A 16,729-nucleotide genomic window follows, 5' to 3' on the forward strand; every position below is an offset into this window, starting at 1 on the left:
GATCAGACCAAATTGAGAGCAAAGGTATTGTTAAATTACCGGTTCGTTTTCCAATTCATGTTCAAACTATAACATATTCAATTTAAACCAAGTTGTTCCTTGATCATAAATTAACTTTTGTCGACAGACAAAGGGAACCAATTGGTAAACCCCGATTTTTGCTTCGTGCGTGTGGGGTAATAATGTTACGAATCTGGAAGCCATCGCACACAACAGCCAGAGTCCCCGTAGATCAGTTATCTCGGTAAGTATGTGTTTATAGTTAGGGTCCCGTCCCTTAAGTCTAATGGGAATTTCATGTGTGCGCTGCGGGTTTATTTTTCGTCAGGGTTTTTTACAACAACAACAACAGCGGCACCGTCACCTCGCCCCACCGACGCCATAACGCACGTGCTTCTGGCTGCGGATGTGGGTGGGACCCCTCGTTTCAGAGTCGACTCCGCCCACGAGGGCAAGGGCGCGACCTTCGTCCAATCAGGAGGCTCATCGCCTCAGAGCCGACTCCGCCCACGAGGGCAAGGGCCACACACCCTTCGTCCAATCAGGAGGCTCATCGCCTCAGATTGGGACTCCACCCAGAAGGGTGGGAGTTGCCCCGCCTACCGTGGGCCTGTCCAATGAGGGACAGCCAGCGAATCGCGACGCAACCGTCCAATCAGGAGGCGAGTGGCCAGGGAAGAAATCCCCCCCACCTCACGAGAGGTATAGAAATCGGCACGTTCTGTCAGGCTGTCTGGGTCTGCCTCGCCTGGTGTCGTCTGATCCGTGGAGGATTTTTCGGCCTTGATCGCCTGTCGCCTCGTCCGCCTTCATGCTGGCTGGCGTCCGTCGCTCTATCCCTAGTCCTTGGTGCTGCATTGAGTTAGAGTCCCACCACCGGACAAGCTCAACCAGACCGCACGAGGCGGACAGGTGCAAGTGCAGGCTCTTGCCCTCAGCTCGCCTTCCCTCCCGAGCTGAAGGGCCAAATAAAGGCCGCGGCCACCATTTCGTGTGTGTGTGTGTGTGTGTGTGTGTGTGTGTGTGTGTGTATGTGTGTGTGTGTGTGTGTGTGTGTGTGTGTGTGTGTGTCGCCAGTCTATAAGTAGCAATTGTTTAAGTGCCTTGTACATTACTTGCATTCCTTCTTATAGTCGTGATAACTCTGCTCTCTGTGCTCCCCTCCCCATTATAAACCCCAATTGTTCAATGTACCAGCTCGTTGTTGTGCTTTCTATTATTGGCCCAGCACGGTTCGTGCTTGAGAACCAGTAAGCCGATTGGGCTGTAAGTTGTCGTTTGGACCGACGGACTTTGGTAATTCCGCTCTGTTACACCGGACCGAGGTCACTAGAGCGACGCGGTTCGACAGAGTCCTTTGAGGGGTGTGACTTCCCTGGTAATTTGACGACGTGGGTACTTAGGTATATTGAAATTTGGCTATTAACCCAACCCCACGCCATCAGCGAATTGGCGAGCACAGTCCTTAAGTGACCCGTGACTTTCGGAGTTGTCCGAAGGTTATGACTTGCAATTCCGGGTGTTCGGTGAGAGACGGCTCCACTGCTCCACCTGGCGGCCGTTCCTCGCCACCGATCCCCGGCCCACAACAATAGTACCAATGCCTGTCCCTTTGTCTATCTGGTTTCTTTTTGTCCTCTCACATCTTTATGCATTGCCACCAACCTCTGAGCTTAATTACACCTTACAATTCTACTTACGGCATCTTACTTTACTCACAACTTTGATTCCGTTCAGACAAGTCAATAGTAAATGGTTTTTCAAAGTGGTCGCCCAGCTGATGACATCACACCATTGTGGTAGGCAACGCTTCCAGCAGCACAGTCACAGGATTGTTGTTGTTGATGTTATTTCATGTTTCTCTCAGATACGGTTCCATATCATCATTAAGGCTGGTGTTGGCTTGAAGATTAAGGTGCATGGTTTAAGATCTTAGGGTCTTAAGTTTTAGCCCCTGTTATTGCATTTAAATAACACCAGGTGGGTTAACTCGGCTTGTCATCCTTCCATTGTCTGCAAAATGAGCACCAGCTTACTCGTAACAGGGACACTGAATCAGCGGCACAGCCGCGCTCCTAGAAAATGATACAACCAGCAGCCACAGGCTGCATATGAAACAGCAACATATCATCATTTGTCCATGACAGGTATATCTGCTAGTTAGTCTCACTCTTGTCACAGCTTTGGGGTATTCATGGCAAGTTAAGAAACGTTGCAAGACGAGAACCAATGTTGGACAGATTGTCGCTCTGTCACAGACACTCGACTAAAAGTGGCAGCAATTTGTGCAGGGTCCCAGCAATGACCCCCCTCTTCTGGGATCTTTAACGTCCACCCACAAATACCAGCAGACAGGACACCCGTTTGTCCATCCCAGGGTGGGCACACATTGATGAATCAACTGCCTGCGAAACAGCAAGATGACTGTTTACAGCTGGGTCGGGATTCAAACCCAAGCGAGACGGCTCAAGGTTAAGTGTGAATACATTTTGGCTATCCTATCATATTATTACAAAGAGACTGAAAATAAATTAAAAATAAAGAACGCTTGTGTTGCACGTCCTCCGATCACATCAATCCTACTATTAATTGGCAATTGGTCACTGGCTTTGACACCAATACAAATATGTTTATGACAGACCCTAGCCATCAAAAAGCGACATAGATTGAACAGTTTCAAATGGAGCACCTCATCGCCATTAGAGTATTTAAATTGCATCAGATGTGGCAATAAATGTGAATTGTTGCTCCCAGCTTGGCGGCTCGATGAGAGAACATGCCATTTGCGTTTTTACCGCCTCTATCCCAACCCCGTCTCAAATCCTGTGCGTGAACGGAAAACTTGCTCGTGTGTCTAATGTACAATTATCATCTCAAATAAACTGTTAATACGTCAATAAGGTTTATAGACCAGGATTAAACATACCGCTCCGTGTGCAGCTCCGAACGTACGGCATTTTGTTCAGCTCGTGAAACCAACGATGATGCATCGCTCATGAAAGTAGGAAGTTTGAATTTTCTAGAACTTATAAAAGAATGCATTTTATTTGAAGACCCCTCTCCGTACTTAGCCTGAAACGAGTTGAACTCTTCCTCCGAGCACAACGCCAAGGGGGGACAAACGAAGGGCAACGAGGCCATGCTGTGGACGACACCCGCATAAGTGTGCTACAAAGCATAAAAAGGCAGAAGGGCAAAGGTTTTATTTAAAGGCAAATAATTAAGATTGCAAATCACATGTCCGAGCAGCTGATTGCCAGAGAAAAATATATTATTATTATTATTAATATTATTATCTATAAATGCAATGTTGCATGGTATAAGTTATGGAGACTGACATACACCAACATGACATCATATAAATTAATATTCTTTGCTGTGTGTGCTGTGATCGATGCGTTATTTGCAAGTGGCGTTGGAGGAATGGATGGGGAGGACAATATCGAGGAAGAAGAGGAGGAAAAAAAACAAACAAACCCAAAATACAATGAAAGTAAAGGATGAAGAATGACAAAAGAATAAGAAATTAGGAGTGTATCCGACAGCGCAAGGTACACAAACACGCTGTCCGAAAGAAGGGTGTTCTGCAAGAACGACTCGTCCGTCCACCAAGGATGGATTGAGAGAGCTACAGAGGGAGACAAACAGGAACACACAAAGTATTATCATTGGTTCACGAAATAATATTTTCTTGAAAAAATAAGTGACCACTATATTCGTTATTGTTGTGTGTGTGTGTGTGTGTGTGTGTGTGTGTGTGTGTGTGTGTGTGTGTGTGTGTGTGTGTGTGTGTGTCTGTCTGTCCCGAGCATAGCTCCGTGGGTTTTGATCCGATCCTGATAAAATTTTGGTGGGAGGTTTATATCATGATCTAGTTGTAGTTTCCTGAAAATGGGCGTGGTGCGCCCATTATGGGCGGAGCCACGCCCAAAAATCATGTGTATATAGGGGTTAGCCGATTTCAATTTGCATCTTCTCAGAGGAGGTTTGTCGAATCTGACAGGGGTTTCAGTATTTGGTTAGCCCAATGGCACCTGCATAGCCCCACGGAGCTCGATTTTTCATTTTCGTCCCAAGGTCAAGGTCACAAGGTCACGAACTTAGAAAATTGCGAATTTTGACATAAAATCCATCTTCTCCGAGGGGTTTGTCGAATCTGGCAGGGGTTTCGGTATTTGGTTAGCCCAATGGCGCCTGCATAGCTCCACAGAGCTCGATTTTTCATTTTCGTCACAAGGTCACGAACTCAGAAAATTTCGAATTTTGACATAAAAATCATACGATTGCCCAAACTTTGAGAGCAAGGATGACAATATTTTTTATGCATAATCTTGAGGTCATTCCCCACCTAAAGTTTTGAAACCCTTTTGCTCTATCTCAAACACCTTGCCCGTGGCGCCCCCTTCAAGTTTGTTTTTATGCCGATTTCATCAAAGTATGGATAATCCGAGGAGTGCGAAATGCCATATAGCCTATATGACGTTATATTGTTCCTGGAATGTTCCAGAGGAAGTTTTGCACCAAAGGTCATAATCCTTGACCTTTGACCTTTAAAATTCACAAAGGTCAAATTTTCAAAGTTGTGGGAATCGAACCGAGTTTTCGACCTTCTTCGACGAACTAACTCCAATAAGCTATAGCACGTATCCCGTTTCCTTATTTTAATGTCCACAACATTGTTTTGTGACCTTTAAAGGTTTTGCAAAGGTCAAATTTTGAAACTTGTTGAACGAAACCGAGTTTTCGACATTTTGCAGGTCATAACCTGTCACTCGTACCACATCATGTTGATCATTTTTATAACTTGGTCAAACATTATCACATTGTCTCATCCTTGACTTCTGAAACAATCTACATCGTCAAATACCGCTCGTGAACCATCGTCGTCTTCAGACTTGTCATCATTTACAATCATTACAGTTAAACCAATGTGTATTGCTTTAAATGACTGGATAGTTACAAACGATACACGTATCAAGTTAAAGCACAAGCTCGAGGATCCACATCGTTTTATAAATACTCTCAAGAGTGTGTGTGTCTGTGTGTGTGTGTGTGTGTGTGTGTGTGTGTGTGTGTGTGTGTGTGTGTGTGTGTGTGTGTGTGTGTGTGTGTGTGTGTGTGTGTGTGTGTGTGTGTGTGTGTGTGTGTGTGTGTGTGTGTGTGTGTGTGTTCTTTCACAGCCAAACCATAGCACCTTCAAGCCTCAAATTTTGGGTCTCGGCACTTCAGAATCTGGGTAAGGTTTTAAGCGACCGCACATTGGTCGTGACGTCCATTTTGAGGCCACCAAAGGCTGCTACATTAATTTTATATTGGGATGTGGGGTCAGGCAGTACTGTCGCCAGGCTGCAGGCACAAGGTAATCGCCACGAGGCCAATAACTCCATAGGTTTTCGATATCCAACTCGTCCCGAAACTCCCATCAGGAAAAGTTCACCCAGCCGGGCAGCACCGGGTATCCCCCTCCGGGTAGCGCCGGTAACTCCGGCGAGTTAAATAATAATGATAAATAAATAAATAAAAATAATGAAAGAGAAATGGACAAATTGTTCACAAATGAGGCATCGACAAGACAAAATGAAAGTGGTTCAGAAACCAGGAAGTCCTTGGAATGGAGATACAAAGGAGGTAAATGACGACTGGTTACGATATGGTACCAAATAAATGTCTCGATTTGTCGCTCTGTAGAACACCGCCCCCCTCCCCCCCACCCCATCCCTACCACTCCCCAGCAATAAGGAAGATTAAAACATCAACAATCACACACATATCACCTGTAGAGACTTTGGGGTTCCCCCTCTCCTCCACACTACCAGAGGAGCTGCATTATGGAGCACACAGACTCAAGGTACACACTAACCTTCAAATATGGAGCGTGACCCCAAAAAAGTGGGTCCTGGGAAAGTTTAATAACCTCCACAATTTTTACTCAATCCCTTTCATTTTTCAGGACGTCAGAACTGAGTTAAGGAAGAGCGTATCTGCCAAGTTTCTTGAATCTGTGACATTCACAAACCATGTCATGGACACCTGAAGAAAAGTCATTTTCGGTTTGTGAAAAGATGTCGACAGCATGGCACAGTCTTGAGTATGGATTCACCAAACAGAAGAGGCCACTGGCCGACTAAAATCAGGAAGGTAACCTTAGAATATTGGTGCCGTCGCTGACTTGGTCATCTGCAGTCCCGAGAAATCTCTTCGGCACAGCCATCAAGAGCTTAACATCAGCAAAGAAAGCTCGAGCAGAATTATGATAACAGTGCATAAAAGGAAACGATAAGTTCCCTCGACGTGTGGTCCTCTGCATTACACACTCTCGTGTGCTGCCTGTGACTCCTGGCTGCATCATTGGTTAGGGATGCGGCTATGCTGCTACTCATAGAGTAGCCCCTATTACCAGTACTCTGGTGCTCATTGCGCCGACCTCGGAAGGATGACAAGCTGAGTCAACCCCACCTGGTGTTGATTCAACAGCTGACAGGGCTCAAACTCAGAACCCTCAGATCTAACACCAGGCTTGGCCCTCTGCATCAAGAGAAATTGTGCCCATTTAGAGCATATCAAACATCGACATAGTCAGTGATTTCATTGTAAAATTGTCAAATCTCTTTGTGGACAACTAAAAAAAAATTTGTGATCTGAAAATTTCGTTGCATTTGATTAGATAATACGAACGTAATTTAAACTTTTCCCAGGACCCACTTTTTTGGGGGGGGGGGGGTCACCCTGTTGTCTAGTTTCTTGAAGAGGCAGATACACCCACAATGAGAAATTCAAACCGCATCAAGCAGCCGTGAAACCCACGCATTGAAACCAGATAAACCACTCTCCTCGCGAGGGAATCCCTGGCACTCAACTCTCCTGAAAGGGTAATCCTTGGCAATGATGGGATCATCTCTCAAGAACCATGGGTCGAAAGCAAACCGGGCGCAAATCTGCAAGTGTCAGACGAACCGAGAGGTAACAAGCAATGGGATTGGGGAGACTGACAAAGTCCCTGTTATCGTAATGCAGTGTAAGTGGTAACGGCTGTACACGTGCACGTAAAGCTATATTCCCATGTAACGTACCATGCAGTCAGTTAATGGGAAACTGGATAGGCCAGCAATAAATAAGACGGAGGAAGGACAGCAGTTCAGCTGTTCAGTTTCAACTTCCAGTGAAAGTAGAGTCATCACCGTCATCATTTCACATGCAGCATGTGGCTTAAGGTTTTTATCAGTCTCGAGAGTGCGGTTGTGCTGCTCATATGCTGCCCCCTGTAGGTTATAGAAAGAATTTGTAATTTGTTCAAGGTGCCGACGATAGGTCTTTGTGAAGGACACCATGGGATATTTAACGTCCACCAATTAATGCCGGCAGACAGGACACCCGTTTAATGTCCATCCGAACGACCGCACATGCATGGATGAATCACTCTGCCTGTGAAACACCGGGACGACAGTTTGTAACTCGGTCTGGATAGCTCGGAGACAAGTGTGCGTACCTCGAGACGAGGCAATCCTGCCCGCCCAAATTTGTGATGGGTATGTTGGATTAACATCCCAAACTAACAACCAGTCATGTTCAACGTGGCCCAGCCTCGACGCCCATTGAACAATTTCCTTAAGGCTTGGAAGATCATCGACACCAAGGCTGATGACATGAACATAAGATGGCAGGTTCATCGATTGGACAAGTACAAAAATGCAAATGACTACGAAAAAGGCACGCGGAGTCACCACCAAATAAAGATGTCAGGTCAGGTAACCGTGCGTGCAACATTTACCTGCAAGTGTACAGGTGCTAACACCATCCAAATGGGAAAAAAAGCAGAGAGCTCAGGACGGCACCCGTCATGGCGCCTGCGAACATCCCCAACGCAGGATCTGCAGCACAAGGACAGCTCTCACACCTGGGTTTTATGGGTAATCCGTTAAAGGACAAAACATCTTAACCAGAATTTACCAGCAATTAATTAGAACCAATATTTTTTGTTTCCATAGGAGGGCATATCGAAAGTAAAAGGAGCTATGACACAGGAGACCATTTGTCCCATCATACCTGCATTCTATCAACACCACATTAACTAATTCCATCAGGTTATCTAGTTAATTTCACTGGTGGTGGTTAGGGGAGTTGTACGGAGAGGAATGAACAACACCGGCAAGATAGTCACCTTTTGACGAGACCTCACAATCACTAACTACATAGGTGTACAATAACCAATCCATACCCAAGGTACCTACCATTCTTGTCAATATCCATGTACGCTTCTATCTCCAATGCTTCGAGGTACCTATCAAATTCACGTTTAAACCTATCTACTGGTTCTGCTTCCACTACCTTTTACAGGGAGACCGACCACTCCATACGTTAACTCGAGAGTTCATACATAGAACACCTTACTCCGTGCAGTGTTGAGAAAAAGGACGTGGGAAGGGCCTTTCAAACTCTTGCTTTGTGTTTCCGAGCACGATCTACATTTCTGACGAGTCGCGATTTTGTCTGAACTCAATATTCCCAATGAACGCCGAAAGCGCGAGCGGCAAATTTGATTGGTCGAGATGGTTTGAAACGGCACAATATTTTGGAAGTGCCAGCAAGGTGATTTGTGCTCAACAGATTACTTAAACCCACTTTGCACGTCGGGTAACTACTCTGAGTGAAAGAACCCTGCCTTTACGACCTTCCTAACTCTCCTCTTCATTCTCAGGCTAAGACCCTGGGCCTACGACTGTTCATTCTGCAGAGAAACTCTTCTGCACTTGTTCCTTCTCAACCCTTCATCATCTTCAACATCTCTGTCTCGTCACCTCCTTCCTCACGAATAAAGTTCCGTCTCCTTCAGCCGCTCATCATAGCATAGCCTATCTATGGCCAGATTCAATCGAGTCGCTCAATGATGAACCCTCTCTATGGTGGTTATGTCAGATGTGGAGACCAAAACTGCGCATAACATTTGAGAAGACATCTCACTAAATTCCTGTAATGTGTAAACACAATCTTCTCTTAACTTCCTGTTACTTTACTTCCGACACTCCGACCTGCATCTTCTGTAAAAGCGCTTCCTCACTCCTTGTATCACTTCTCTCAGCTATTGACAATCCCCTGACTGTTATCGTGTGAACATCATTGAAGCAAAATAATTATTTAATAATCCTGCCATCTCACTTTCATCTCGAACCAATCTTCCTGTGCTCTTCCTCGATGGAGCCCACACTAACCTGAACCTGTTCTTCCACCTTATGAACACAGCATACTAAATAAAATGGACTATACATGTAGTACTTGCAACACAAGGTGATGTCACCAACAGAAGCCCTTTGTTCCAAACACGCTACGTGCCATGAACAGTGCACGATGCGGCATCGGCACTCGTTTGAAGAATTCTCCTTTCACACTTTCAGATGCGCGAGACAAGGATCATACCGGGAATGTCTCGGTCAAAGAGGGGAAATCAGTGTTTAGGGAAATTAGTTGAGCCTTTGGAATGTTGACCCGATGGGGTTCAGTGCTTCATGTTAATAAATAAAGTTTGCAATAGTCGGTAACACGAGTGGCCGCACCATCGGCGCACGGACACAGTTGAGGAGCGCTTGGTACCCAGGAGAGGAAAACTAAAGGGCTGGCTGCTGAGAGCATGATGCTCTGCTTTATCCTGAAGCATCGACCCAAGACTATCTATTTATTACATATGCAAAGATGGCATGTTCAGAACAAAGGTGGATTAAAAAAAAAAAACAAAGGAATGCTTCATTCGAAGAGAATCTGAATGGATGTCGACGAGAGTACGATGTGGATTTTTTTTGGGGGGGGAGGGTGGGGGGGTTCTCTATGTGCAAAAATCTCGGGTCATGAAAGGGTTCAGTGACGAACGATATAAAGACAACGTACCGAAAGTGAGACAATGGAATAATGAGCAATGTAAACAGGAAAAGAATAAATATTCGGGAGTCAATGTTGCTTTCATGATGCATAGAAAATGTACCAAGAGCCAATGAGGAAACGATGGACGTACCTTCATAGGGATATGGATATTGGTAAGGGTGTGGAGGGGGGTAGTGATGGTGGGGATAAGGATAATGGGGATAGGCGTAGGGCATTGGTGCTGCCAGTCCCTCGTCATATGGTGGAGGGGCAGCGAGGGCTGACATCTGCACAAGGGAGAGAGAGAGAGTGAGAGAGAGAGATATTTAGACAACCGTACAGCCGAGCTGTGCGAGTGAGTGAGTGAGTGAGTGAGTGAGTGAGTGAGTGAGTGAGTGAACACGAGAGTGGGAAAAGGAAGTGGAATGCACACCAGAGTGGGACAGTCAAGCAGAGTTACAATGTGCAACTTGGCGATTAGGGTTGTTTGTACATGCATGATGTCGTTATGAAATATGTGCGAAGAAGCAGCGGCGAAACAATAACGTGCACAGCAATGTGGTACGTACCACTGCTGCCGTTCCTTCCCTCAGTGCAAATGCCCAAGCTCTGCAAGAGGAAATGAGGACGGTAAACAAAACAAACCGACAACAGTAAACATCGAACATCACGTGCAACGACTTCGCACGGGAAACCTACGACATTGTGAAGCTCCCAAGAAATATTTCAACATCAGCTGCAAATAAATTGATAAACACACGAATAAACCCGTACGTACGTACATACACGTGTAACTGACAAGCCGACGAGAGCGAGCCCGAGGCCCCGTCTCTGCACGAGTGAGCCTTTTCAACCTCCTCTGTTCCTTATTTGAATCGAAACAAAAGATAAGATATTGCATATGTTGTTGTAGTTAGTTGTGGGTGGTACACGTTGTGCGTGTGTATATATGGTACATCAATATCAGACTATATTACTGTCGTGGGTACTGGGAAGCAAGAGCCACACCAGGTATTGCCACACGTATCTTGACCAACAGGAAATGCCTTCCACACGTTAACCTGTCTGTGGGACAGAAAACAGTTGTGGGGTTCGCCAGGAACAATTGAAACCTTAAAAAGGCTCTTCTGGATAAACAGTTGCACCGGCTCCACCCCACCTATAAGGCCCGATCTTGGCAGAGCTACAGCCCCCTAACTCCCAGTACGATTGTACCGCAGCCAATACTAGAAAGAGAATTTAAATCTCAGTTTTATAGACCAGTCCACCCCGGAGAGGGAACATCCACGGACACGTGTTTTGGGATTGTTGGCTCTCGTCAGCGAGGAGCAGAAGCTCCTACTCCCACTCCCACTCAGGCCCACTGTCGTCTCGCCAGCCTCGTGTACACTCACATATAGGAGCATTTGTCTGTATTCATGTCTGAACTCTCAACAACTCGAACTGCATTTTCTTCCAGTTCCCCTGTTCTAATCACCTGTGCTAACCAAGGTATCAAAATTACAAACCAAGGTCCTGCATTCCGTTGATAACTTGGCCAGCAAATAACCGATATGGATCTCATCCTAAAAGTGATTTGCAGTCCAAGCCATAAGGATAGGTTTTCCTAATACTTCTGGTCAATAATAATAATAATAATAATAATTTAATCACACAGAGATGGCAGTCACAATAGTACTGCTTAAAGTCACCAGAAATTAAAGTTCATTTTCACATCACCGGAACAAAGAGCCTCGAAGGTGGCTACAACTGCCTCCGAACATCATTTACAAACACACGGGTTGGATAAAGTGAGAGTGAACAATCTTTCGTGTTATAACAGACAACGAATGGCAATACCAAGCATTCCGCAAGGCACCGAGTGCAAGCTCCTCGAGAAGGTCTTGCATTTGGAAACGCGATGCTCGTTGTATTTGCAATTCACATTATGCATCATTGGTTTGAGATTTCATTTAAATTACTTTTCTATTTTCTAGCAAACAGACATTTATGGGCTGAATCAAATTTTACCACATTGTAGGCCAAATCAGCCATGATCTTTCTTGGGTAAACCACATTTCAAATTTGGCTTCCAAAGCCCGTCGTCGATTGGGCATCCTCCATCATACGAAGTCCTTCCTTGGCACACCTGAACACCTATCCACCTACAAGGCTTTCATCCTCAGCTTGATGGAGTACTGCTCTCCCTTCTGGGCTGGCTCCCCTGTCTCACGCCTTGCTCAGCTCGACGCCATGGAAACCAAGGCCTTCAAAGATCATTGGAATCTCCCGTGCTGAAGCTGAAGCTTAATCCATTGGTCTAAAATTTCGCCTTCGCAGACAGGTCAGGGGGTAGGGGGGAAACTACCTGAATCCAGGATCACTGCTCACCTCCACTCATTTGTTCCTGTTGTTTTTTTGTTTTTTCCACCTTCCCTGTGGAATCAACTTCCACATTCCCTTCAATCTCATTCCTCCCTCCAGGTCTTCAAGACTGTTCACCACCATCTCAAATTGTCTCCAATCCAAAACCATGATCTTTTCTACTCTCGTAAACCCCACCCAAATCCCTCCTCCTTCCAAATTTCCGGTTTTCCCTCCTTGGAGTTTCCTTCTTTGTCCATCGTATCCACCCAATGCATGCGTGTTTTGTGTCCTGTTTGTGTCTGTTACGTCCCGATCCATTCAGTGTACTGGCTCTTCCACAAGCCTTGACTATGTATACAAAAAAGGTGTACGTCAACACCGTGGTCCAAGCTCTGCATTCTATATTTTATAAGCCAGGTGCATCAGGAGTAAGTACATGACAAAATGACCTTCCATGAGCCTTCACGTCTGGACTGAATCTATAGGTTGTCTACATCGAGAATGAGAACTCTCAGACTTGTCCACATTGTCAAGCCATTCCATCATGCATATTCACCGCACGACGATACGCTCGACTTCCAAAAGATTCCGACACCGAACCAGACTCCAATGGTGTACCTTGTCCTTTCAGGGCCATCCATATGATGGTCTAGGACTCTAGGTTATTTGGTATTAAAGGAGTAACCGGATTTGGACCCACCGACAACGTCTTTTGATTGCCCATTGCAGTTACACAGTTCTTCAGCGAATCGCAAGAACATTGGACATGCCAAAGCATCGCGGCCGTACCCATACAGATGATCGGGCCCAACACACACAGAGGTCATAGGAAAATAAATGGATCACACTCACCTATACTTCACACTCAACGGAACACTATGGTGGATTCTTAACAAGCTCCACGTTTCGGAGGCAAAGTTTTACTCGATATGAAAACATGTCTATGAGGGTGAAGGTTCTGTATGCTGAGGAAGTTAGTTCAGTTGCATGACATCACACGTAAAAACAAACACGAGAAATGATACAAAGACTCCTATTCTAGTCGTGAGGCGATGTAACTCCCTCGTGTCTAATAACAAGCTGCAGATTGAAAATGTTAATGAAACAGAGCATCACGCAATGAGGAAGGAGAGGCGAACAGAAAAGGTGGAAATAGAGAAATTAAAAAGATAAACGACGACCCAGGAGAACGTACATGGCATCATCTTCCGTCTCTGCGCACAGATTCACCGACGAGTTGTTGATCAGAATTATAGACAACAGTGATTCTCTTGGCTTGTCTTCTGGTGGATTCAAACCTGACAGAAGAAAAGACAAGAACGCAATTAAACAAAATTCCTTAAATCCGGGACGAAACCACTGAAATAACCATGACCCCGGAGATTCAGCTAAAATCCCCGGTCTCATCCACGAGACACTCACCACAACATTCGAAGCCGGTGTGTAGCGTGTGCGTGTCCGACAGCAAAAGGGCAAGCTCGAGGTCCGAGCGGCTCGGATCGGTGGAGAAGCAAAGCCGGCCGTCTAGAAACAAATCGAACCAAGCTCGCCGCCATCTCCTCAACACCGAGGCTAAAAAAAGGCAACGAGAGAGAGAAAGAGAGAGAGAAAGAGAGAGAGAAAGAGAGAGAGAAAGAGAGAGAGAAAGAGAGAGAGAAAGAGAGAGAGAAAGAGAGAGAGAAAGAGAGAGAGAAAGAGAGAGAGAAAGAGAGAGAGAAAGAGAGAGAGAAAGAGAGAAAGAGAGAAAGAGAGAAAGAAAGAGAGAAAGAAAGAGAGAAAGAGAGAAAGAGAGAGAGAGAGAGAAAGAGAGAAAGAGAGAAAGAAAGAGAGAAAGAGAGAAGAGAGAAAGAGAGAAAGAGAGAAAGAGAGAAAGAGAGAAAGAGAGAAAGAGAGAAAGAGAGAAGAGAGAAAGAGAGAAAGAGAGAAAGAGAGAAAGAGAGAAAGAGAGAAAGAGAGAAAGAGAGAAAGAGAGAAAGAGAGAAAGAGAGAAAGAGAGAAAGAGAGAAAGAGAGAAAGAGAGAAAGAGAGAAAGAGAGAAAGAGAGAAAGAGAGAAAGAGAGAAAGAGAGAGAGGATGGATCGAAGCTGGAATCACAAGTCAACTCTCGGCGCAAAAGGGAATCGGCTTACACAAACAACAATCATTCACGGACAATTCCTGGACATTCAGATCGATGGTGTTGACTGGATTCATTTTTAGAGACAACAAGAAAAAAGTAACGAGAGCGAAGTTGATGGCCTGCAATCGCAAATCCCCACGCTTCCCACCGAAAGCAAAGTTGAAAGATGACATAAAGTTCCAACAGGAATAACCCCATATCAAATGTTGAGTTAAAAAAAACAAATCAACAATCTTCTGTTTTGACCTCTGTGACCACGAGTCCACACCCATTGGGGCATGAACCGGGGGTCCAACCCAATTTTTAAAAATTAAAATATTACATATTTCATACGTCCCCCCAATGTTGATTGCATGTACAAAGATTCATATGGATACAAACAAACACGACATAATAGTGACCGAAGCTTTTCGTGCTGCACTCTTCAGGGTAAAAATCGCAGCAAGTGAAGGAGGACGTGAAGGCGCGTGCTTTATACGCAGGTCTCAATAAAGGTAGATGCTGATTGGTTCAACCGTAATGACGTCTCGGTTAATCCAAACGCCCATTGGTCGGCTCATCATCTTCACCTCGAGCTCCCATTGGCTGGAGCAGAGTTCGTCGATGATTGACGTTTGCAACCTCATCCTGGAGAGAGGGGGGATGGGTTTCCCCTAAAGTCCATTCACCATTTGTTAACGTACTTCCCTTGATCTTTCCATGCTGAAAGAGACACAGAGATCGTACAAATTCCTTTTGACGACGTAATATTGGATCGGTGCTAAGGATGAAGGTTGCTCCTAATATAACATACGTAAATGAAACGAGCTCCGACCTCGGCTCAATATCCTGAACATATCTGCATTGTACTGGTCTGCACAGATAGGGTTGGCAACCAGTGCTGTGCAATGGCAGATGAAGCAGATACAGTGGTGGGTGGTTGCTGGATGTTTCTACATGCTCGCACTGGTTGTGTTCTAACCCTCACAATCTTTCTTCGAATCGCCAAGGGGACGTGTTGTTTGATCCGATCAGCCAATCTTAGTGTTGTGCGGCCCACGTACCGAGCTTCACATTGGCACTTAAACTCATAAATTACATTGCTTGTTTGTGAGGTGGGTAGCACATCCTTGTTGAGCGACGTCAGCAAACGGCGAGAGGTAAAGATTACTCGGGGTTGCACAGCCGGAAACGTGTTGGACACAATACGTTTGATTTGTACTTCAAACCTTCGTGATGATTGCCCTTTCCAGAGCATCCTGATATAGAATGGACATTTGTCTGGACCAATCTTCCGATCTTTTGTCGTGTTGAAAAACTTGTGTATGTATCTCTTACCTATATGCTCAGGATAACCATTCTCACCAAGTATATTCATGATTTTGTCAATTTCAGCAGGAAGATTACAAGGTGAACAAATCCTGTGCTCTGTTAACCAGGATATTGATCAAGGCAATTTTGTTTCTCGTGGAGCTGTAGGAGTCCCACCGAGTATACTGCCCTGTGAAAGTGGGCTTCCGGTAGATGGATGTTGTGAAACCAAGGCTGGATCTATCAACCAACAAAGATTGAGGCAATACAAGGATTGAGGAGGAATGCTGCCATTCACATATGCAAACCGGATCAAGGTACCGGAGTGGTAATCATGAATAAGATTGATTGCATTGACAAGATGATGGACATCCTGAAAGACGAAACGAAATTTAAACATCTGGGCGGTGTAACGGAACATGATCGCATGCCTCAGGTGGAAGGTCAGATCGTCAAACGACTGTTAGAGCTTCTCAAACGTGGAGAACTATCAAAGGAGGTGTACGACAGCATTAAACCTGTTGGAGCCCAACGTCCAAGAATGTACGGCCTGCCAAAGATTCACAAGGAGAATATCCCTCCCAGACCGATACTGTCCATGGTGTGATCAGCACAACATGAACTTGCCAAGTGGTTGGGAGAGGTACTGCAACCAGTATTGGATTCACTTTCTCATTTCGTGGTTAAGGATTCCTTCACATTTGCAGAATCCATTGGAGCTAAAACACCGACAAGTGAGCACAACATCATGGCATCCTTTGATATTAAAAGTTTGTTCACGAATGTACCATTGACGGAGACGATTGAGATATGCGCACATTTGCTGTGCACAAAATTTGTCGACGAGCTCGGCGTACTACGACGTATGCCAGCGTGCTTCAGCATGCTCTTAATGTATACAAAACTTACCCATAACGTATTCGACGTGTGCCAGCATATTCGCCAAATTTTTCATACGTCGGCATACGCTGGCGAAAACGTCAAGGTGTGACAGCTTGGCTTAAGTTATCGAAACGTTCTGTGTACATTACTAATACGTTATGCATACGTCCAACTCGTTATGAATACACTATGATACGCCCAAAACTGAAAAAAAAACATCATTAGTTCAGCGTAGGCCAGCGT

General features: G+C 45.2%; 1 protein-coding gene across 4 annotated transcripts in view; it reads right to left on the bottom strand.

Annotated features, from left to right (window-relative positions):
- Positions 1-3,188: 3,188 nt before the first annotated feature.
- LOC147016370 (pleckstrin homology domain-containing family B member 2-like) overlaps positions 3,189-16,729 on the bottom strand; it is a 47,492-nt gene continuing 33,951 nt past the window's right edge. For all 4 annotated transcript variants that reach the window (XM_085844990.1, XM_085844993.1, XM_085844991.1 and 1 more), the window contains exons 3-8: positions 13,618-13,767; positions 13,391-13,493; positions 10,419-10,458; positions 10,001-10,136; positions 7,769-7,868; positions 3,189-3,628 (exon numbers count right to left, since the gene is read on the bottom strand). In XM_085844990.1, coding sequence (XP_085701116.1) covers positions 7,786-7,868; positions 10,001-10,136; positions 10,419-10,458; positions 13,391-13,493; positions 13,618-13,767 — 512 coding nt within the window. In that variant the 3' untranslated portion in view covers positions 3,189-3,628; positions 7,769-7,785. The remainder of the gene's footprint in view (positions 3,629-7,768; positions 7,869-10,000; positions 10,137-10,418; positions 10,459-13,390; positions 13,494-13,617; positions 13,768-16,729) is intronic.

This window comes from Eptatretus burgeri, chromosome 11, assembly GCF_056783735.1.
Source record: "Eptatretus burgeri isolate ZD-2024b chromosome 11, Ebu_testis_v1, whole genome shotgun sequence".
Lineage (NCBI taxonomy): Eukaryota > Metazoa > Chordata > Myxini > Myxiniformes > Myxinidae > Eptatretus > Eptatretus burgeri.